At 39.8% G+C, this 22,486-nt stretch overlaps 1 protein-coding gene across 2 annotated transcripts in view; it reads left to right on the forward strand.

Moving 5' to 3' along the window:
- The window catches only part of pxk (PX domain containing serine/threonine kinase), a 38,694-nt gene that overhangs the window by 2,914 nt on the left and 13,294 nt on the right, over positions 1-22,486 (forward strand). The window contains exons 2-18 of one of the 2 annotated variants that reach the window (XM_049580028.1): positions 2,675-2,725; positions 2,912-2,959; positions 4,766-4,952; positions 6,098-6,175; positions 7,412-7,485; positions 9,175-9,249; positions 10,735-10,839; positions 11,641-11,742; positions 11,886-12,047; positions 12,550-12,667; positions 12,916-12,994; positions 14,342-14,390; positions 14,523-14,600; positions 15,750-15,836; positions 16,157-16,220; positions 18,369-18,428; positions 20,279-20,307. In XM_049580028.1, the coding sequence (XP_049435985.1) occupies positions 2,675-2,725; positions 2,912-2,959; positions 4,766-4,952; positions 6,098-6,175; positions 7,412-7,485; positions 9,175-9,249; positions 10,735-10,839; positions 11,641-11,742; positions 11,886-12,047; positions 12,550-12,667; positions 12,916-12,994; positions 14,342-14,390; positions 14,523-14,600; positions 15,750-15,836; positions 16,157-16,220; positions 18,369-18,428; positions 20,279-20,295 (1,434 nt within the window). In that variant the 3' untranslated portion in view covers positions 20,296-20,307. The remainder of the gene's footprint in view (positions 1-2,674; positions 2,726-2,911; positions 2,960-4,765; positions 4,953-6,097; positions 6,176-7,411; positions 7,486-9,174; positions 9,250-10,734; positions 10,840-11,640; positions 11,743-11,885; positions 12,048-12,549; positions 12,668-12,915; positions 12,995-14,341; positions 14,391-14,522; positions 14,601-15,749; positions 15,837-16,156; positions 16,221-18,368; positions 18,429-20,278; positions 20,308-22,486) is intronic. The other variant, XM_049579948.1, reaches the window with a different exon arrangement.

Genomic DNA, 22,486 nt, shown 5'->3' on the forward strand with positions numbered 1-22,486 from the left:
AAGACTCTTTTGACAAGACATCAGAAGAAAGGGTGGGTATCATGAATAATAGATGACATATAATACACACACTGCTTCACTGGAAAAAACTTAATGGAAGTTTTAGTCTTTTGACATTTCCAGAAAGACTGATGAAAGAATTCTTCAATGACAGATTGTATTGTGTTACAGCAGCTGCTCCTTTTACCATATTTCCTTAAAAAAAATATAAAATGAATCAGTCTTTGCACCAAGCACTTCGAACACAACAGGAAGCAGTAATGTCACCACTAAAATAAGATAACAGATTACTCTCTCTGTCGCAGCTGCACATACAAATAAAACTGACACAATAAAAATGGGATCAAACGTTTTCTAAAGATCTGAAAAGCTGGACAGGAAGTGATGTCAGCTCTTCAGTTATTTACATCCTGGCTGTTTGTGAAGCTGCTCAGCTCACATGAGGGAATGCGAGATTACAGCAGAAACCAGAGTTTGTCGGCGGGAATTAGACTGAGAGGATGAGATTAAAGGGAAATTCCATGTTTGTGCCATGCTTACTTGTTTTCAGAATTTTGTTCTTTGTTTTTGTCGGTCATGAAAACATTTTAGTCAGCGGCTTCAGTGCAGAGAATATGTGCAAACATGGTGATATGATCAGATTTTCCACTGAGCAGCGTTATCTGAACCATTTAGTAAGAAATGAAACAGAAACTGAACAAACCTGAAATAAAAACCTGTTTGAAGTTTAAACACAGCCTTTCCTCTGGCTCTGACTTTATCAATGAAAACATATGACTTTCTTTTAGAATCATGATCTTGATCTAATAATGTTAAAACATTTTATTGTCAAATCATGACTCTGTCTTGTAATATTACAAGTTTATTATTTTTTTTAAATTTATCTAATTATTATCTAATAATATGACCTTTTTCTCATAAAACTACATTTAATTTACAACTTACACCTGCAGCATTGTAACTTTTATTTTGAAATTATGACTTTATGTGGCTTTATGTGCTATTTTGGGTAACATTATGACAGTGTGCGTAATTTTTTTCCTCATTAAACTGTGAATTTATTTGCATATAATTATGGCCCTTTACCTACACATTAACAATTAACATTAACAATTTTTTAATCTTAAAAATACTAGTTTACTTGTACTATTTTGGGGCTTTTGTTTCCTCAAAATCACCCCTTTATTTTGATAACAATACAGCTTTATTTTTTCATCATGAAATACCTCAATAATGTCTCACAACAGTGGTTCCCAACTGGTGGGTCATGGTCCAAAAATGGGTCGCGGGTCTGCAAGTGACTTGCGAACATAACAAGTTTGTAAAAAACACACTTTATTTTTAAGTACAGTGAATTTCGCCACAGAGCTTTTATTTTGAAGTGCCGTCTCCCGTTGTAGAGTGAGTAAATAACGGACAGCTACTTGACAGAGACAGCAAACTAGCTCAACGACATGGTCAAACGCAAGTATGACGCTTAATGTATTAAAATCTGTGGACCTTTAACTAATGACTAAGGAGAAATCTGGACCCTGGAGCTGGACCAGTTGGGAACCACTGTCTTAAAATATTTTGACTGTATTCTAAAAATGTTAACAGCTGGCTGACTGTTGGACACACAGTGACGGCTGTTTGATTCTTAAAGGATCATTTCCAATTTTATTTTTAGTTCTACCCTTATTTAAATGTATACCATGCAGGAATTGTCGGTCACTGTTTGGTCAATGTTGCCAGTGAGGTGAAAGTGAAAGCCAACCCCCTGATTCACTGTCATAACCTGTATTTGTGTTTTTTGGTGCTGTGTCCATGATTTTAGTAGTTTCCTTGGATGCCTGCTGCTTATGGGCAGGCACCTGGTTGCTACCAGTTGGAGCTACAATTTAATTTTTGTTTGTTTATCTGTATTCAAACACAAGTTAGATTTAAATACACACATGCAGTTATGAACTGAACACAGTGTGGAGAATTGATGTGCGAAGTGCATGTAGGTGAGCTCCAGGTAGTGGAAATCAGGTGTGTGAAACGGGAAGTGAACTGTTTTTGACTGTGTTATGGAAGCATGTAGTGTAAGCATGAAGTATCGGCATGAAAGACTGAATTTGCTGAATGGAATAATGATTACATCTGGACAATGCTGTTGCCCTTTTGTATTATAGTGAGCATGTGTATGTTGTATTGAGAATAAATGGATCGCCAAATTCAAAGCGATAAAGGGCACTGGACATTGGTTTATTGTTAGCACAGAATACGAGTCTGGAACAAGTTCACCTGTTCGCCCCTCTGTGGCTTGTTTAGAAATTTTGTAATGCTAAAAAGTCACTGAAATACCTTCTTATAAAGTCCTGACCTCACCTATGAGATGTTCTCCGGAACAAAGCATGGTATACCTGTAGCAGTTTTCTTACCCAGTGTCGTCTCATTGTTTCAACCATTTACATTTCTTACCATTGTACATTATATTTATTTTAAAAAGCAGCAAATGTGGCGCCCAGGATCTCTGTGGGTAGAGCTGGTGTCCCAAGTACAAAGTCAGTGTCCTTGCTGCAGTGGCCATGGGTTTGATACTAGCCTGCAGCCCTTTGCTGAGTCCCCCCCCCCTTAATCACTTAAATACTGCCCTGTCTATTAAAGGCAAAAAAGTAGCTAATGAAGTGTTTTGATGGCTGTTTTTCAGGAGTACATCATCCGAGTCCAGAGGGGCGTGTCCTCAGAGAATAGCTGGCAGGTAAACGCACCAATTACCAGTTAGAATTTACACCTCTGCAAGTCCAGTCAGTTTGTCTGGTACTGATGAAAATGTCTGTGTCAGATCATCAGACGAATATGGAGACGAACTGCGTAGTCACAGCCATTTTGTCTATAACTGATAGGTGTGTGTGTGTGTGTGTGTGTGTGTGTGTGTGTGTTGCAGGTGATTCGGCGCTACAGTGACTTTGATGTTCTCAACAGCAGCCTGATGGTGAGTGTCATGACTTTCAGTGTTTAAAACATACTGCTCTCACAGATGGACAGCAGAGAAGAGTATATGGAGGTTTTGGGATTCTGACATGAATTCAGTTTGCTGCTCTGCTGTTTAAGGCTGAAACTACAAACTTTTTACAGACACCTTTCAACTTGAAATACAGAGCAGAGTGGGTTTGATAAAGACGACACATGTGACTACTGTCCATGGGGTGTGACATTTTTAAAAACTCTTCTCCTGAACGTGGTAGACACAACTCACCTGCCTACAAACTGATGGTCTGCTTTGGAAAATGGGCAGCAGTTAAGTTTAGTTGAATTACAGATAATTTGCTGCTACATAAAAGAGCAACCTGGTATCTTACAATGTGTGTCGAGAAGTCTTGTCGTCCATGTTTACACATACAAACCCCTAATGCCACACACCAACTTCTTCTTAGCCAACCTCCTTCCTGTCTGGGAATGCTCAGTGGCCGTTTGTTACGACATGCTGGACATGTTGTGTCATCGATTTCCCACAAGCCTCGGCTGCTGCAGTAAGAGGGCAGTTTGATGATTGTCCCTGTGCTGGTTATGGATTTTAAGGTTGTACTGCACAGTCTGAAAACGCTGCATCACCTCCAGTATCTCAAAAAAAGCTGCTGTCTGCACCGCTCCTACTGACAAGATTAAGCTCATGTTGTGAGTGATTTTTAGACATACTTGCAACATGGCTCTAGGATGATAAAGTCGGCTGGTCGGAACACAACTTTCGTTCAGAATGAAATTTCTCAACAGTTATTGGATGCCTTTGGATGCTGTGAAATCTTAGTTTTAGTCAGTAGACCGTTAGCATGGTGGCTCAATGGTTTGCACACACGTCTACCAACTTTAAGATTGTAGGCTCAAGGCTCCAACAGTAACAAGTATTTCCTGTGTGAAGTTTTGTTATCCAGAACAAGAATAGCACTAATCTTATTTGAAGTTATTTTATCTTGTTTATAGACTTGCGGTGGCTGGACATCCTGACTCGTTTAAAGATGTCTTATCATGTGAAAATCATTGACTGCACTGGCAGCCAGAATTACTTCGTTGTTCAGGAGGTTTTTACCAGGAGCTGAATTATCTCCAGACGTCTGTTCCTCTCCGAAACAAATGGACCTGGTGATTAAAGCTGGTAAAAACACTGAATAAAGTAGGTTCATGTTACAAATCAGTGTTTCCTTATGTCTCCCTATGTAGATAAACAATTAATTTTAAGGTAATCAAAACACAAATATTCTTTTTTTCAGGTGATTATACATTAAAGAAAACATACTCATTATATAATAGTCCATTTCCGCCATTATATCCCCTTAAATTCTACACACTGGACCTTTAAGATTTTAAAGTATATTATTGCATTGTACATGTTGTTTTCCGAATTGATGAGTATAATGAGTTCGGATCCTCTCAGTGTCACATTGTGCCGTATAGATCTCTAGTAAATCTATAATCAGTGAAACTGCATTGTAGCAGCCTGGAGCGGATCGTCCTGGTTGTGACTCGTCTTATGTCCAGGTCACATCATTCCTGGATAACAGGAAGCTAGCAGTTTTTCTGCTGAGGTTTTGCCGGCTCATTTCCTTCTTGGGGTCTCCCACTGACCCCGACCTCCCGTCAGCTCCTGATCTTCAGTCAACATACAGCAGAACTGTCGGAAACCTGTTGTTAGTCTGTCTCCCTGTTTGTAAAGACATTGCTGAAACACAGAAAATGACAACAGGGGGTAAATAATATACATTCACTGGTGATCAAAACGATCTCCGTCTTTGTCTCTCTCCAGGTATGTGGCATCAGCCTCCCTCTTCCTCCAAAGAAGCTAATAGGAAACATGGACAGGGAGTTTATAGCAGAGAGGCAGAGAGGATTGCAAGCCTATCTGGACTCTATTACCCAGCATCCCCTGATTTCCAGCTCCCTGACTGTCAAGAAGTTCCTGGACCCCAACAACTACTCTGCCAACTACACAGGTGTGTTCCCTCTTCTCCACTGAGAGACTCTATACAGTTGTTCTTCAAAGGTGGAAATTAACATCAAATACTGTACTTGTATATAATTTTTAGGTACTTCATACTTCCTCACTACGGATATTATTGCTCAATTTGCCCAACTACATTCACCTGAATTTAACCATTGTTACTGTTTTCAGATTCAGATTACATGCAAAAGATATGATTAGTTTATAAGAACTGTTAATTCACTGTTATTGATTCACCAGAAGTGTTTAAAGGGACCGTTCTAGAAGTATTGTCTGTTTGATTGAGTCTGTTTTGTTGATCCATGAATAAATACATTAAGAATAAAAACAATAGTTTAAAGGAGCTCTAAATGATATTTAGAACCTATCCATGATTCAAAGGTTGTCTTAAGCCACCTCCACATTGTTACGGCTCTCAACCTGTTGGTGGCTGAACTGCCGGCTGGCAGCTAACAGTGCTAACCTCGCTATCAGTGGCAACAGAGCTGACTGTTTGACCCCAGAGGGAAATGGAGAAGGAATGCTACACTTCAGGGATGACCCATCCAGATATCAGGGGTGACAGCCGTAAAAACACAGTGCAGAGTAATGGTGATTAGCTAGGCAGTGGGACACAAGCATGGGCTCACCTGCACAAACATGCATGTGCAGCCAGACCGTCTACCACATTTACTAACAGAGAAGCTCAGATTACAACACACACAGAGGGAGAGTGAATTCCTTCTGTGCTCAGGATGCCATTACTCCACTATATCTTTACACAGCATATTAATGCTATATTAATGCTCAGAATATTGTAAAGATCTCCTATGATATGTGTTGTATCTGAAAATATCTGACTATCGTGTCCCATAGTGGTCGTTTCAAAAGGGACACCCCAACAGACATCACATGATGACCATGATAGCTTTATATTAAGAGATTTTGTTGGGCTAACATGGACGTAAATGCTCGGTCAACATTAGGGGTGGGAATCACCATAGGCCCAGTACGATATTATCGCAATACTTCAGTCACGATACCCCACCCATAGTCAACATGGACCTCAGTAGGCCAAAAAAGAAAATAGATATTATTTTCTTGCTTTTTAAGCTAAGTGTCTTTCTCTTTTTTTTTCTGTGTGTGTGTGTGTTATAGAGATCGCTCTGCAGCAGGTCTCCATGTTCTTCAGGTCGGACCTGAAGTGGGAGGTCCTGGAGCCTCTCAAAGACATCGGTAAGACTCTGAACCTGACTGAAAACTGCAGATTTTTTAACATGAGAACTGAATGCAGTGCTAATGCTAACCATTAGCAATAATGTGAACATGTTGATAATTTCTTCTGCTTTGTTGTATTCATTCTGTATGCTCATTAATAGGGCTGCAACTAAGGATTATTTATGTTATATATTAATCTGCCAGCAATCTTCTCGATTGATCGAGTGGTCCATGAACTTGTTGAAAATACCGAAAAATGCCTGTCACATTTTCCTAAAGCCCAAAATGATTTCATCAAAGTATTTGTTTTGTCCAACCAGCAGTTCAAAACCCCCAAAGTAAAGAAAAAAAGCTGGAATCAGGGAATGATTAATCATCAAAATAAAATATTTTTCTTTTTTAACGGCCTGATTGTTTCGCCTCTACTCGTTATATTCATCACGTATTTATTATGCCAACATCTGTAATAGTCTCTTTTCAAACACACAGTTTGCAGTCAGGTTACACATTTAAAAGAAACCCAATTGTTCTCTTTACAGGAGAGGAGTCGTTTTAAATGACTGATGACTGTTTCACTCACTCTTAATGTGATCTCAGCCTGAGTACTGATTAATAATCGAATGATTTGAAGGCATTTAAACACAATGAAGTGATTGATGACCACTGTTATCAAATCTCCATTGAAGATGAACATGGAAACGGTGTGTTGGTGTGAAACCTGTGTGCTGTTGTTATTTATCATCACAGAGCCAACGCGATTATCTGAAGAAAGAAAATAAAGGAAAGAAAATAAGAGTTGAAATAACCTGATAGAGTCACAGTAAACAAAAAGTAAACCTTTAATTTTAAAGTAAGAAATAATGCCAAATACTAAAATTCAGCTTAAACTAGTTACTGTTTAGCATTTAGCTCCAATGCTAAGTTATGTACAGCAACACAAGTGGACAAGAGTTGTAAAGTCAGCAAAACCGAGTCAGTTATGTCTGGTATACGGTCCGTTACCATAAATGATTGGTCATAACTGTCCAACTAAGGCTGTAGCTGCAAAACCATTGAATGTATTGAACTTAGCAACAGATTGTTTTATTACTTGTGAGAGGAAGTATTTCTTCTTCACTCAAAAGGTACATCGTGTTGCTTTGTGGCAAAATAATGCTGTATATTTAGATAGATGTTACATGCTTCCAGTAAGAATTAATGTTTAATTCTTATTGGTGGAGTTACAAATGAAGTGACATGCTGTTTGTTTTTCAGGCTGGAGGATCAGGAAGAAATACTTCTTAATCAAAAACAAAGAGCAGCCCAAAGAGAGGTATCTGCTGAGCTGGGTGAGTACAGTGGAAAGGCAAAACATGTGCCACTTAGTTCTGCTTGTTGGCTTCAAATATCAGAGATCAAATAAAAACAGCAGGTTGAGAAAAATATTCACGAGGAGTGCAGTTTTCAAAACAAATATATATTAAATTACTCGTATATAAAGTCAGAAATGTACGGCAAGTGTGCAATGTAAGACTTTTTGATCTTGGACTTTAAATAGTGTTTTAAGATCATCTAAGTCAGTGGTTCCCAACTGGTGGGTCGTGGTCCAGAAGTGGGTTGCGGGACGATTCTGAACGGACCACAAGTGACTCACAGACATGTCAAGTTTGTAAAAAAATACTTTATTTTTAAGTCCAGAGAATTTCCAGCACAGAGCTTTTATTCTGAAGTGCCGTTTCCTGCTGTAGAGTGAGTGACTAACAAACAGCTACTTGACAGAGACGATAAATTAGCTCAACGACATGGCCAAACGCAGTTATGATGCTGAATATATTAAACTGTGGGACCTTGATCTAACTACTAAGGAGAAATCTGGACCCTGTGGCTGGACCAGTTGGGAAGCACTGATCTAAGTTATGGTCAAAATGTCCATGATGTTCCAAACATGCATTCTGTGCATGTGTAAGTTGTAATCAATTTTGTTAATATTGCTAATCTTTTATTGTATTTTGAACCAAAATGTGCTGCCTTGTTTCTGAAGGAATGTAAAGTCCCATCTCCTATCTGATTAAATCAATAAACCAGTCAGTCAGTCAATCAATCATTTCTTTGTCACATGAAGTTACACAAGCTACAATTCCAGTTAAATGTGATCCCATCAGCCTCTTTAACTCGTGCACTGTGATTTAGTCTTTTTTTTTTTTTTTTTTTTTTAAATTTAATTTTTTTTTTAATGTCGTCTTACATTGTTGGCTGCTGCTTTATAATTGTCCATCCATATATAATCCATCGTTTCTGGTTGTGGAATAGTTTAACTGAAGTTTTAAAGTCCTCATTAAGTTAATGATTCATCAATGTAGTAAAATGAAGTATTTTGTAGATAAAAACTTGGAGTGCATTTCACATGTCAGCAGCAGGAAGTTATTTTATGCAGGAGTGACTAAGTTCAGAAAACAACACAAACAACAACACATGGAAAAGTTTAACTCCAATTTCTTACTCGTCTTTGTCTTAGAGGAGAGAGACATTTAGAAAGAAAGAAAGAAACGTTTCCTCTTAAATTTTTCTCTGACAGTATTCAATTGCTTCCAGGAACGTATCCCGCACTGAGTACTTTCCCAAATTCCAGAACAGATTCAAGTTAATTTAAATTCAATCAGATGTAATTGCCAGATGTGAAAGTATTGTTCCATCAGAAGCAACGGATGTGGACAGAGAAATAAAGTCTGTAAACACTCTGATTAAAACCTCAATCACATTTCTGTTCAGCTGACTAAAAGCAGTGTTCTTGGTCTTTTCTTATTTGTGTTTGTCGAACTGAAAACAGATTTAAACGAATTCCATCAGAGCCTGAAATGCACTTCATTTATTAAACAGGATTAAACCTGATTTATTGAAGGAAAAGTACATGACTTAAATTACATTTGTGTAACTCAAGTTTGTCAGAAGGAAATCTGACGAGAAAATTCAATTTATTAGAATAAGCGCTGAAATCCAAAATAATTAATAATCTGTGTGTGGGTCTGTGGGTGTTGTAGGTGGACCTGGGGCCTGATAAGTTCCTGTCGGACAAAGACCTGCAGTCAGCCATGAAGCTGCTAACCAGCCTTTCTGTATGTACACAGTGTGTGTGTCTGCATGTGTAGTTATCACTGCCTTACACAGCCAACACAGTAACTACACATTGGTTCAAACGTGGAGATCAGATTCTGACTGTCTGTCATCTATTTTAACATGATGCAACATTATTATGTCATAAAACGCAATAATATCTGGTAAAAACAGTGTGTGAAACAGAAAGGATCCAAACTGCAGTCACAATACTCTAGTTTGTTAATCCATGGACTGTTGACCTAGTCACTCATTACTCTCCCACTGTACAGAGACAGCTAAAGCCAACATGTCACCTGTAGGTGGTAAGATAGCCACAGCTGAACATAGCTTTGTCTTTCCAGCTGTATTTCCAACTAAGAAACATTGCTAAAAGTCCATCATCTCTCACAATGACTTGAGGACTGTAACCACTGCATTAATCTCCTCAAGGCCTGACTATTGCAACTCTCTCTACCTGGGTGTCGACCAGTCATCTTTGTCTTGCCTGGTTATTTTATTTGTTTTTAAAGCTGCACATGGGCTGGCAGTGGCACCCCAGTATATTGCTCAACTTCTCTGTCCCTATTCCAACTCCTGACCTCTTAGATTCTCAGGTCTTATAACTGATCGAGGCTGGTGGGTAAGAGAGATCATGACTTTGTGGAAGCTGCAACAAAGCTTTAACTCTCAGTCAAATGCTCCCACTTAATTGGGGCTGCTAAGACAAATCCTAAAACGTACATGTTTTCAATGGCCTTTGGTTGTTTGTAGTGGTTTTAATATTTAAGTATTTTATAATCTTTTTTTACATATGTAATTCTTCTTACCGGTATTATACTGCTTTATATTTGTGTGTTATTCTTTTAATTTGCACAGCACTTTAGTAAACTGCAGTTGTTTTTAAAATGTGCTGTATAAATCAACTTGATTTGTCCAAAACTAAATACACAGTTTTTTCCCCGGGCTATTATCTGTAATTGATTAAAAATAAATTTTGAGGGCTTTCGGTGGCTTAGTGGTAGAGCAGGCGCCCCATGTACGAGGCGGCCCGAGTTCGACTCCAGCCTGTGGCCCTTTGCTGCATGTCTCTCCCTCTCTCTCTCTCCCCCTTCACACTTCACTATCCTATCAATTAAAGGCAAAAAATGCCCATAAAAAATATCTTTAAAAAATAAATAAATAAATTTTGATTGATATTTGATGGTCATTCGGGTAGTTAGTTCTATGTACATAGTTCCAGATTACCAAATGATGCAGTAGCCAAATCCAGTCATGATTCACAAAAAAAAAAAACAACTGCTGGAGCTATTACTGTATTCTCAGCTCTTTGGTCTCGTTGGAATTCATCGGATTTGTTGCGATTAAGATACTTTGAAATTACATGTTTAAATCTCTTAATTTATACTGTTTTTATTTCAATATAAATATTAATAGAAGACAGACTAATACCTACTATAATTATGTAAATAATTAAACTCTTCCTCCTTCTCTTCCTCCTCCTGCAGACTCCATACCTGTGTCCGCTGTTGTTCTCCAGCACCAGTGAGTCCTCAGCTCTGCTCATCCGGCCATTCAGTGAGAGCGGCTCTCTAAGGGACCACATCTGTAAGGTACGCTGTGTGTCTGTGGCGTAGAAGCGTCACGCTTCAACTGAAGTGCTTACCGGTTGGCTGATGGTTTAGATTTTGAGATATTCATATCTTAGATTTACATTTACAGGTGAACGGAATTAATTTGTGCTGCTCGCACCATTGAAATAGTGCATTTTCCCAGAAGCAGTGTCTGGATGAACCACAAAACTCATTGAAACTACTTCTTCAGCAGTGGTGGAAGAGTATTCAGATCTTTTGCATGAGTAAAAGTGACAACACTACAGAGTAAAAGTACTCCATTACAAGTCCTGCACTCAAAACACTACTGAAGTAAAAATATAAAAGTATTAGCATCAAAATATACTTAAAGTACCAAAAGTAAAAGTGCGCATTATGCAGAGTGGTTCATTCTAGAATAATGTATATTATACTATTAGATAAGAAATATTAATGTGTTAATCACTAAATGTTACAGCAGGTAGGGGTGGAGCTCATTTAAATTAGTTTAAACACTGCTGGGTAGCTTAATTCATCATAACACATAATTCCTTGGTTGATTTAACGTTTGTGTGAATAATCTGAATCTGCAAAGTACCTCATAACAAATGTCAAATAAATGTAGTGGAGTAAAAATAACAACATGCACCACCAAAATAGTTTACAGTGCAGAGTACCATAAAATGGAAATAATTAAATAAAGTACAAGTGCCTCAAAGCTGTACTTAAGTACAGTACTGGAGTGAATGTACTTAGTTACATCCTGCCACTCATTTTGGGTAGAAAGTAGTTCCTATAACAACTGCTGACTGTTTCCTCCAGGTGAAGCCCAGAGAGAGTTACCTGAAGAAGTACTGTAACCCGAAGAAGAGTCAGGGTCTCGAACTGCAGCACATCAAACTGTACGGCCGTCAGATCCTGGAGGTGTGTATGCACACTCACACACACATACACACAGACACAGACACAGACACAGGAAACACATGCAAATATCTAAACCACACACACCACCACCAGGTGTTATTGTCACTTCAGAAGTCTGAGTGTTTGTGTCTGTGTGTGTTCAGGGCCTGAAGCTCCTCCATGATGGCGGTATGTTTTTCGGTCACCTGCACACGTCCAATGTAATTGTGGATGAGGGTGTGTGTCGACTGATGGACGTAGAGAACGGCATGCTGGGAGTTCCGTCAGCGCTGCGACCCGCCTTCACTCAACTCAGGAAGATCAATGTATGTAAACAAGCACTGAATTAAACCAGAATATACGGGGTGATTTTTGTGTGCTCTCTGTCTTTCTTTTGCTTTCCTTGTTTGTTTGTTTATTTTTATTTATTTTATGTTCTATTTGCGTCCGCTATCTTAAATAACTAGATTAGATGAATGTGTGGAATTAACACATAGTATTTGCTTTCTTCAGCCAGAGTAATGAGAGCAGCAGTTTTGCATGTGTAGGCTCTACTTAGTGCATGTCTACACAATTGGCCCCAGGGCCGGACGTGCCTGTCCTAAAGCTGAGAAAAAAAAGTTGTAAAAATATTTTTGAATAAATAAGTCTGCTGCTGTGAACAACATCTTTAAAAATCCTTCAAATTCTATGTGTGAAAAATCATCCTGTAATTGTACTAACATACTTTGTTATTGACAGTTTATGATACATGTACATGAGTCAGTTTGTTTAAGTACTGTGTGTGTGTGTGTGTGTGTGTGTGTGTGTGTGTGTGTGTATCTGCAGACCACAGAGAGCATCGACGTGTTCTGTTTTGGACATTTACTGTACGAGATGACGTACGGCCGACCGCCAGACAGCGTCCCCGTCGATCAATACCCCGCTGTCCCCTACACCGCTGTAGGTCAGTATAGTAATACACACTCACTCACACACACACACACACACACACACACACACACACACACACAGATTAATGTGAACATACACAGATGCTGTCATGGGTCTTTATTTGGAACATCCTCAAAGACAGTGGGAGGGTCGTCACTTCTGGAAATAAAATATCAGGTTTACTGAAATGTCTCAAAGTGTGTGTATTATTCCCACTGACTGTGCTGTGTTGACTTGTTGTGTGTGTTTGTGTGTGTTCAGTATCAGTGCTGCAGTCCATCCTGTCCACAGAAGCCTGTAAGAGCGGGATGCCAACAGTGTCGGCACTCATGCAGACACCGTGAGTTCACCTGTTGTCAGTCTGTGTCCTGTTGTTTTCAGTGAGGTTGATTGATTTGAAGACCACACACACATTAAGGCCCAGTCCCAATTCTCCCCCTTGGCCTTACGCTTAGTTTTGCAGTGCCCTCCACTGAGGAGTGGCCCTTCATAACGCAGCCACAGAGGTAGGGTATGAAATCTTAACCAAGTAAATGGGACACCACTCATTACAACATCAGTAGCTGAAAACGGCACATACATAAGTAAGTTGTCAGCTAAAAGTGATGAATAAACAGTTGAAACAGTTAGCTAAAAATAATTAATAAACGTTGAAATTTAAAGGCTGCATATAAAGATGGACGATCTGACAGAAGTGAAGCTAAAATATCCCTGATACGGTGGCTGCCATGTTTCTCTGGTGACAGAGTCTGCGCAGTACCAATCTCTGCTATATCAAGTTTCCTGCCCATACACCTGTTAGACCAATCATGAGCTACAAACTTAAATGAAAAACAAACACTCGAACAAACAGCAGCGTGAAAAATCTACCTGAAACCATCTTTGGGGACGATGTATTTGGATGACATTCTATGAATGAAAAAAATTGCTAAAAGTAATGGATCGACAGCTGAAACATCTGACAGGTCTGTTAACACAGTAGCATTTTTCCGTAAAGTTTTTTATAACAATCAAAATAAATATTCCCTTGCTTCTATTTTAAACTAAGATTTTGCACCATTATTATTATAAAGATAAACTTAATATTTATGGGCATCTGTAGCGGCCATGTTGCTTGTTGACGTTAAGACTACTGCAGATCACAGAGCATTGTGACCAGGACCACTTTGCCTTTAAGTGCTGTCCTCTTGGATTTTTTATGTTATGATACTCCTGTGAGTTGTTGTGCTTTTAAAATTTCAAATAAAAATCAAATGAAAAATACCCAACACAGTAGAACTTAAAAAGGAGTGTCAGGGCCAAGGGGGGAAGTGGGATTGGGCCTGAGCCGGCTAAGTCTGAAAATGCACCTTTTTTTCTTCATTTTAGTCCTAATTCTACACAAAAACTCAACTTATACTCATTGTATTTGTGGAAAATTTGTTAGCTGTCCATGTTACAGTGAACACTAAAGATTGGGACCCAGATCAGCTGATTGTAAGTTTAAAAAAAGACTAATGTAAGTGGTTTACTGTTGAAAAAATGTCAGTATCATGCATCCATACAAGAGCAGACAGTTGCCAGGTTTATGTACATGAGAAAAGATTCCCTTTAATACAAATTAGCATCTGGAATATGAAATAGGACATGCTCGGGAACCAGAGCATCATCTTTTTGTAGCCAATGAGTCACAGTTTGTGTTTTGCAGGCTGTTTAGTGATGTCCTGCTCCAGCATTCAGAAAAACTCCAGATCAAGGTGAGGGGCTTGGTTTGATTTTTTACTTCTCAGAGTTTGTACATGCGTGCACAAGATTTGCCTCAGAATATTAACTCTAATAGAAAAAACTAAACATGAAGTAAATATCTAAATCTCCCTTTGCTCCCGCAGGTTCCCAGCAGGCTAAAAGAGGCACTGAAGACGGCGAAGGAGAGTCTGGAGAAGAGGCTGCAGGAGGAGCAGAGAGTGGTAGGTCACTAAATGTCTCATTAAACATTTTTGATTTATATCACCGAGCAGCTCCACTGGAGACATTTGGGAGGTCGTAACCCCTCTTCAAGGCTCCATCAACAAAGTTCCTCTAAGTCTCCATATTTCAAATCAGTGACTCTCCAGATAAGGTGGACACAGTACTTGCTGTGGAAAGGAATTTATTCTGGCTCTTGCAACATTAAAGACTGTGGAAAAACCTTGCAACATGATTTCCCACAACCTTTTCAGGTTGAAAACACAGAAACTCAGTAAACTGACTCCAGTATCAGACAGCAGTGAAACCACAAACTTTACCTCGAGACATACGAAGTGAATGCAGTTTGACTCTCAAAAGCCACATTCATATCTTCTACTATCTGATGAAACGTCAAACTATGTACTGATTTAACACGTCCTAGAATCAAAAGCAGTGTGCAGGAATCTCCTTTTCTATTTGTTTTTAAATTGCATATTACATTCAGTGATATTTTATCTGCTGACTTTTCTGGGTGACACGTCCTGGAATGAAAGCATCTTGACTCTAGTCTTTAGCGGTGACACAAGCACTTTTCAATGCAGGGCTTATGAAAAGGTCAAATAATGCAGCTTGCCGCTGAATATGATGTTTTCTGTTTATAAGGAGGATGATGTCATCATCATCAGCCCCAAATCTCTTATCAAATCCACCCATAACTTCTCCCTCTCCATCAACGGTGCCACCGTGCTCTCCTCCCCCCATATCCATAACCTTAGTGTCATCTTTGATCAAACCCTCTCCTTTGACCAACACATCATACACATCGCCAAAACAGCCTTGTTCTACTTCAGGAACTTCGCCTGCCTCCGTCCATCACTCTCCTTTTCAGCTGCACAGACTCTCATCCACGTATTCATCACTTCTAGACTGAGACAGTCTCCTCTGCGGTTTGTCAGCCATAACACTCAAGAAACTACAGTATATCCAGAACTCAGCTGCTCAACTTCTCACACACTCCCGCTCCCGTGAACACATCACCCCCCTCCTGCATAACCTTCACTGGCTCCCTATCCCCCAGAATATTCACTTAAAACTCCTCATCATCACTCTCAAACTTCTCCACAACCTTATTATTATTATTAATAATGTGTATTAATGTTTGTGTGAAGCTCCACCAGCACAGGAGGCTGACCAGAGCTCAGTCTCACCACGGCTCAGAGGAGGAGAGGAAGAGGAGGAAGATTCTGGCGAGGAAGGTAGGCGACAGAGTCTCACACGCAACAGTACAAAGAACCCTAATGAGATCTGAACATCTACATGAACAGTGCCTCTGTGGCTACAACTGGTGGAATATGTTGTTGTTTTGTGTTTGTTTAGAAACCCACAGGAATAGCTTCAACTGTTCAGAAAGACTGAGATTAAATGTTTTTATGCACATGTCTGTTTGGTGTTAGTTCAACGGAGGGTAGCTTTTAAGGGCAGGTGGATTTCAATTCTACAAATAAACAACAAGAGGTTCATTTTGTGTAATGTTCGCTACAGTGGAGTTATAATGGAGACGTTTTTGTGTTTGCAGAAGTCCAGGCAGTCGGCTTATGAGAATGAAGAAGACGTCTCTGTAAGAAACAACAATAACTCTGGTAGGTCACTGCTCTTACTGCCCTCGACCAGTACAGATGTTGCATTCATGTGTTCTGGGATGGTCCTATTTCATCAGTTGCTTTACCTGACCTATTCTGATAAATAACTTCTCTAACTAACCTGGGTCACTCTATGTTCTTCTCCTCTTTCTTTATTATGCATTTAAACAGGATGTCAGATTAAGAATGTGAGATCATGATCTCATTTGACCTCAGTACAACATGTTATCACATTCACATTTAGATAACACATTTTATCAACTCTGGACAACAATCTCTCTCACACACACACACACACACACACACACACACACACACACACACACACACACAGAAATGGCATCACTATAGTTAAAACAGTTGCAAGTGTTACTGAAGGTTAGAACCAAAGTTATTTCGTCGAATGACAGTTTCTAAGTTCAAACAGTGTTGCAGTTGTGGAAAACAAAAAACGGTGACAGCCTAACACCATATTACAAATTACACGTGAGCAAAAAATAGACATGCAATATGTGAATTAAACCATCGACCGAACATTTACTTATAATTGCCATATTTCTGCGTATATGCCAACTCTGCCACTCATGTACCAACATTTCCAGAGACTTTCCTAGTTTAGGGTGACCATAGAGAGGACACTCGGCCGGCCACGACATAGCCTACTTAAATGATACTCGCAGCTTACTCAAAGATGCCTTATAATTATATTTAAAATTTATATGTATGGATAGAAAATTCAGTTATATTACAAAATAATGTCTCTCAAAAACAGAAATTCAGATAAGCCCCAATAGGGGACACATACACACACTAGAGTGTGGCGATCCGAGCCCGACGGTACCCGACGGGTCGGCCGGGTTTGGTCAAAAATGTAGCTATAAATTGTATTAGGGCTCGGGTCGGATTCGGTCAGCTTTCAGTGAAAATGTAGTGTAAAAATACATAAAATTCTATTGTCTGTCCTGTTTATTGCGTGGGCACTGTTATTTACGTGACAACACCTGAACATAACACACACACACACACACACACACACACACACATTGGCTGTTTGTTTCTACCTCTCCCTTGCTGGAAGTCTCGGACCTCCAGCTGCCCGCCTCCGCCTTGATTAAAAGCTGAAAATAAAATAAAAGAGGGAGACAGGTTTTTCCTATTTTATCTTATTTTGTTTTATTTCTCCCTCTCCTCTCGCTAGAAGCGTCAGACCTCCCGCCTCCCGCTCCCATCTCAAACACGGAGGTCTCACTCTCTGCTGAGCACGCCCGGCCTGTAACCGTAACAACTGTGTGACATAAACTCAGTGCTTTGGTCATTAAATAATGTCGGGCTCGGTTCGGGTTCGGACAGAAATATGCGGCCGTGCCGCACTCTAACACACACACACAAACACACGGAAAACCGGACATTATCATCAGTTTATAAAAACCCCCCGGACGCCCCGGACGGGACGTGAAAAGTGGACATGTCCGGGCAAAAGAGGATGTTTGGTCAGCCTATCCTAGTTGTTCTGACTTGAGGGGTTTGTTCACATGAATTTTAAAAGTCAGGAACTCATTTTTTCGATTATTCGAACATCACATGAATGCAGGGTTAACCTTGTCATTTAGTTAGTGAGTTAGCCAGCTAGCTAGTCTTCTGTCCTTACAAATTAGCTAAAGCTAATTAGTTAGCCTGGTCGGTTTGTTTTGGTTAGCTGAGTACTTAGTGTATTATTCACTTATTTATTTATAAATAAACGGGTTAGCATTTTAGCCAGGGTTGGAAATTAACTTTTTTGGTCCACTTGCCATCGTGGCTGGTTGTTTCCAAAATCTACCAGCCAGTCAATAGATAACCATTGTCTTATTGGCTGGTGAGTGAAAAAAAATCTAGCAGACACTTTCATATTTACTGGCATTTGTCTGGTGCTAATTTCCTACCCTGATTTTAGCTAATTGACCAGGTAGGTAGTTTCTTCAAAACTAAATAGTTACTCCATAATTAGTTAGTTTTTTTGACTGGTTGTTAGACACCTTTTTGGCCAATGGGATGGTTAGTTAGCTGAGTAAAGAGATACACAGGCCATGGTTTTAGGTAGCTTGTTATCAGCCTGTTAATATAGTCGGTGATGGTGACTAATGTCTCTGTTATTCTGTCTATCCTCAGGTTCTGGCGCCAGCTCCCCTCCCACATGCCCCTCCTCCCCCACCCCCCCATCCACCACAGGTAGGCCTCACTGTCTGTCTGTATGTCTGTCAGTCAGTCTGTCTTCTCATCTGTCTGTCTTTCTGTCTGGGAAAGTATTGGACAGACATTACAGCACCCCCTTGTGATGAGACTTTGCTGTGTTGCGTGGTCTCAGGCTGCTCAGAACAATAACAGCATCTGTATCATTAACTGAATTTCTGCCCTCGAGTTTCATCTAAAATGTGCATGTGTGATTATAAAGACTAATTGATTGACTTGACCTGTCTGTCTGTCTCTTCACCTCTTCTCTCATCATGTGATTACCTGGTTATCAGGCAGGTATCTGTCTCTGCTGTAACAGTGTGTCTTATTCACTCTGTTGTGTCCTAAGTTAGCTGAATGCAGGACGGGAAACTCTGATGTTTGATTTTATATTTTAAAGTGTGAGTCTGCTGAGATTCCTAATTTTTCTTACTGATAACAGATCCCATGAAAAGACCAAAACCAACAATGTGATGGTCCATCTCTCAATTTTTTGACTTCCCTAGTCTGTCAGTGCCCTGCTGCCTTAAAGCTCAATTCAGACCAAAGATTCACAAGGAGACAAAATCATTTTACAACGTTGCAGAGAAAAGTTGCAGCGGTGTGAGCTGGCCAGTCTGAGCTCGACTCAAGCTGGCTGGTGGTGTCACCTACAACTCTGCTGGTTAAATCGCTGTCGGCTGGTTTTAGAACATGAAGCACGTCACTTGTTTGAACTGCCAGTTGGCTTGTAGTGAAGTCAAGTCAAGTCAAAATGACTGCAGATGAATGCCATGTTCACTTGCTGCTGCTCCATCCCCAATGAGCCCTCTGTTTCAGTTCTCACGGTGTGCTAGTATTAGTGTTAGTGGGCTGCTGCTGCTGCTCGCTGTATGTGCTCATGCCCCCACACATACACATTCTCACTGACTGATTAATTGGCGCTGCTTACTTCTATTATTGTAGCGTATTTATTATGAATACAATCCATCTGATGCTCATTTTGTTTCTGATTTTCACCATCTAATGGTAGTGAGAGCACAATAAACTAATCCATTAAATAACAAAATGGCTCTCTGCCAAGTCAGTCTGCAGCTGATCCCAACACAAAAATGGACAAGGTCCAAAACCTGATCACATTTCATGGTTGAAACTTGTTTATTTATGATTAATAATGTTTGTAGTTTGATATGACAACAAATTTGAGCAACAAGCTGAGACGCTGTTAATTAGGAAGTACTCGTTTGGGGACACTGGGACTTTATTATTGTTGACAGTGTTTTGTTTTTTATACTTATCAGGTCCTACTGATCCCAAATAGTGAGGAGAAATTAAAAATGCATACTGAACAAAAGTTGGGGTCTCAGGTTGAAATACACAGATTTATGCTAGTAGTAAAACAGTAAATAAAAGTATATAAAAAGTAAAGTGAAAGTGTCATATTCCAATAAGAGGATGTTTTTTGGGGACTAGTTTTAGCAGTGGATTAATACACATTGGTTGCTTTTGTGAGTATTTCCAGCAGCAGGTGTGTGTGCTGCTCACTGATGTGTGGTTGAGCTCTACGGCAGAGAAATACATATTTTACTGGTTATTGTTGATTCTTTATTTGTTTTGGTCTTTTTCATCTGACTTATCGTCAGTAAGAAAAATGCAGAATATCAGCAGACTCGACCTTTATGTTGTTACAACATGCAAACACTAATGTGGCATCAGTTTCCTACCCTGGTATTAGTGTCTCCTCTCCTTATCTCCTCTCTCCTCCTCTCCTCTTTGTCCCGGTGACACTGTGTTAATGCTGATTGGTCCACTGAACAGATAACTGTCATCTCCCTCTCTCTCTTCTTCCTGTGCTGTCTCCACCATAGAGCATGCTCCATTCTGACCGTGTCGTTGGGTAAAGTAAAAGATTTATAATGATGATAATAATGATGATGATGATGATGATAATGAAGGTCACTGATGGTTTTTAAAGCTGTCGTACACCTTGGCTTCCCGGCAAGCTCCCGGTCACAGAGCTCTGCCTCAGGCTTATCATCTCAAGTGATTAAAAAAAAAACCCTTTAAATTGAGAGAAATTGAATTTAAAAATGGATTAAGTGGGATCATCTGTGTGGATCCAGTGCTGACAGCAGTGCAGGTTGAGATAAGAGCTTTCTGTAAACTAACATGTTCAGCTGTTAGCTTCAAAGCTCGTTCTTTAGGTCTGGAGAAGGGTTGAAACTTGTGTCGGTAGGTTTTGCTGTCAGTGATATGAACACGAAATGTTCCCAATATGGCCTCACCAGTACTGGATTTTTGTGGCTAATACTAATTGTAATATTTGGAAAATCTGAAAAATCTGATAGCAATATTCGATAGCGTTTATTTATTTGTTTGTTTATTTATTTATCTATTACGTAAATACATATCATAAACATAGAAACTTGATACAGAGCCCTTAATTTTTTTTTATTTCTTTGTTTTGTTGTTTTGTATTTTGTGTTACAAGATACTGAGTGGGAGATTTCAGAGTTTAAAAATTAACCTTAAGTGCTCTCTGGTGGACAGACTATGTAACGGTTTCACTTCTACTCCCTCATTCAACCAAATTAACCATAGACTGTATATAAAGATGGATGACGCTTCTCCATTTCCTCTCACTGTATAAAAATGAAGCCAAAATATCCTGGACACAGGCGCTGCCATCTTGGGCTGGTGACGTCATTTGGAGCCAGAGTCTGTGCAGTGGTGATTGGAGTGTGGAGCCACAGTATCGAGTCCCCAGCCATACACACATCCGACCAAATCACGAGTCCATTCCAGCTCATGCCACACCCCTTTTTTGTAGCATCAAATATCTAATTATAACCAAACTTAGAAGAAAAACGGACACCTGAACAAACACCGGCGTGTTAAGAACTGCCTTAAATGACAGAAACCATCATTTATTTGACACTTGCTTTGCTCTTTATAGTTTGGCCGATGTTCCACCCATTAACATACAGGGGGCGGGGTTTATGACTAAGGGCACAGATGAACACAGAAATTAATATTCACCCCCTCCATTCAGTGCGAGCAAAAGGGCAATTAAAACTTTGGTTTCCAGCAGCAAATCAATTTCGCATCTTCGCATTGCATAGATTTTAGTGAACTTTGACCAGCGAAGTCGCAGCCTCAACCACTAGCAACAGAGTGAGTTTGTATGAGACACCGATGGTTGCTGTGTTTAATCAACTGATATTGTATAATATTGGCCATGGAAAATACAAACTGACCAAGATGAGAGATGCTGCCTGGTTGGCAGTGAGTCAGGAGACAGGAATGGAACATAAGACAATGACAACTATGCTAATAACATTATATTTCTGCATATTTACCAGCTTGCTGGCTAACATTAGCGTGTGTGACATCATGTTTGACTGTACCCTTATACTGCAGCCAGCCACCAGGGGGTGATCGAGATGTTTTTGCTTCACTCTTTGGGGATTTGTCATGTCGTCCATCTTTATTATACAGTCTATGATCTCAACTCTAAAACCATCTGCAAGCAGTTTAGTACAAGAGCCAACGTTGGTCATCACCCTATAAACAGTCACTCCAAAGTAGCGACCCTGAAATTAAAAATATGAAGAGAAGAAGCTTCCTCTAAGAGTCAAAGAGTCACTGCTTGCCTGGAACAGGGTGTACGCATATCTTTATAAAAACCTCACAATCTACAATGAAACCAAACCTCACAGACAGTCCAAGTCCTCCCTGATTCAGTCCAGATGTTGTCATTGGAGATTGTGATCTGTCCGTTCTGTCTGTCTGCCTGGTCAGTCAGTTACAGCATGTCTGTTTGTCTGTTTGTCTGTTTGTCTGTCTCTGTTTGTTGTGCTTGTGCCTCTGTGTTTGGGACGGGGGGGTCATGGTGAAGAGGTGTCACATTTTTGTTTATTTTTGTTCAGAAGCTTATTTCACTCAAATAACTGTTATCTGTTGCTTTAAGCTGTGGGTTATCACTTTCTTTTGCACCTGTAGGTTTTCCTCCTGGTTTCACAGAGCTGCTCTGCAGTTGACCAAACCCTTCAGTAAATCTTCTACAAGGATTTTGT

Source organism: Epinephelus fuscoguttatus, linkage group LG1 (genome assembly GCF_011397635.1).
Source record: "Epinephelus fuscoguttatus linkage group LG1, E.fuscoguttatus.final_Chr_v1".
Classification (NCBI taxonomy): domain Eukaryota; kingdom Metazoa; phylum Chordata; class Actinopteri; order Perciformes; family Serranidae; genus Epinephelus; species Epinephelus fuscoguttatus.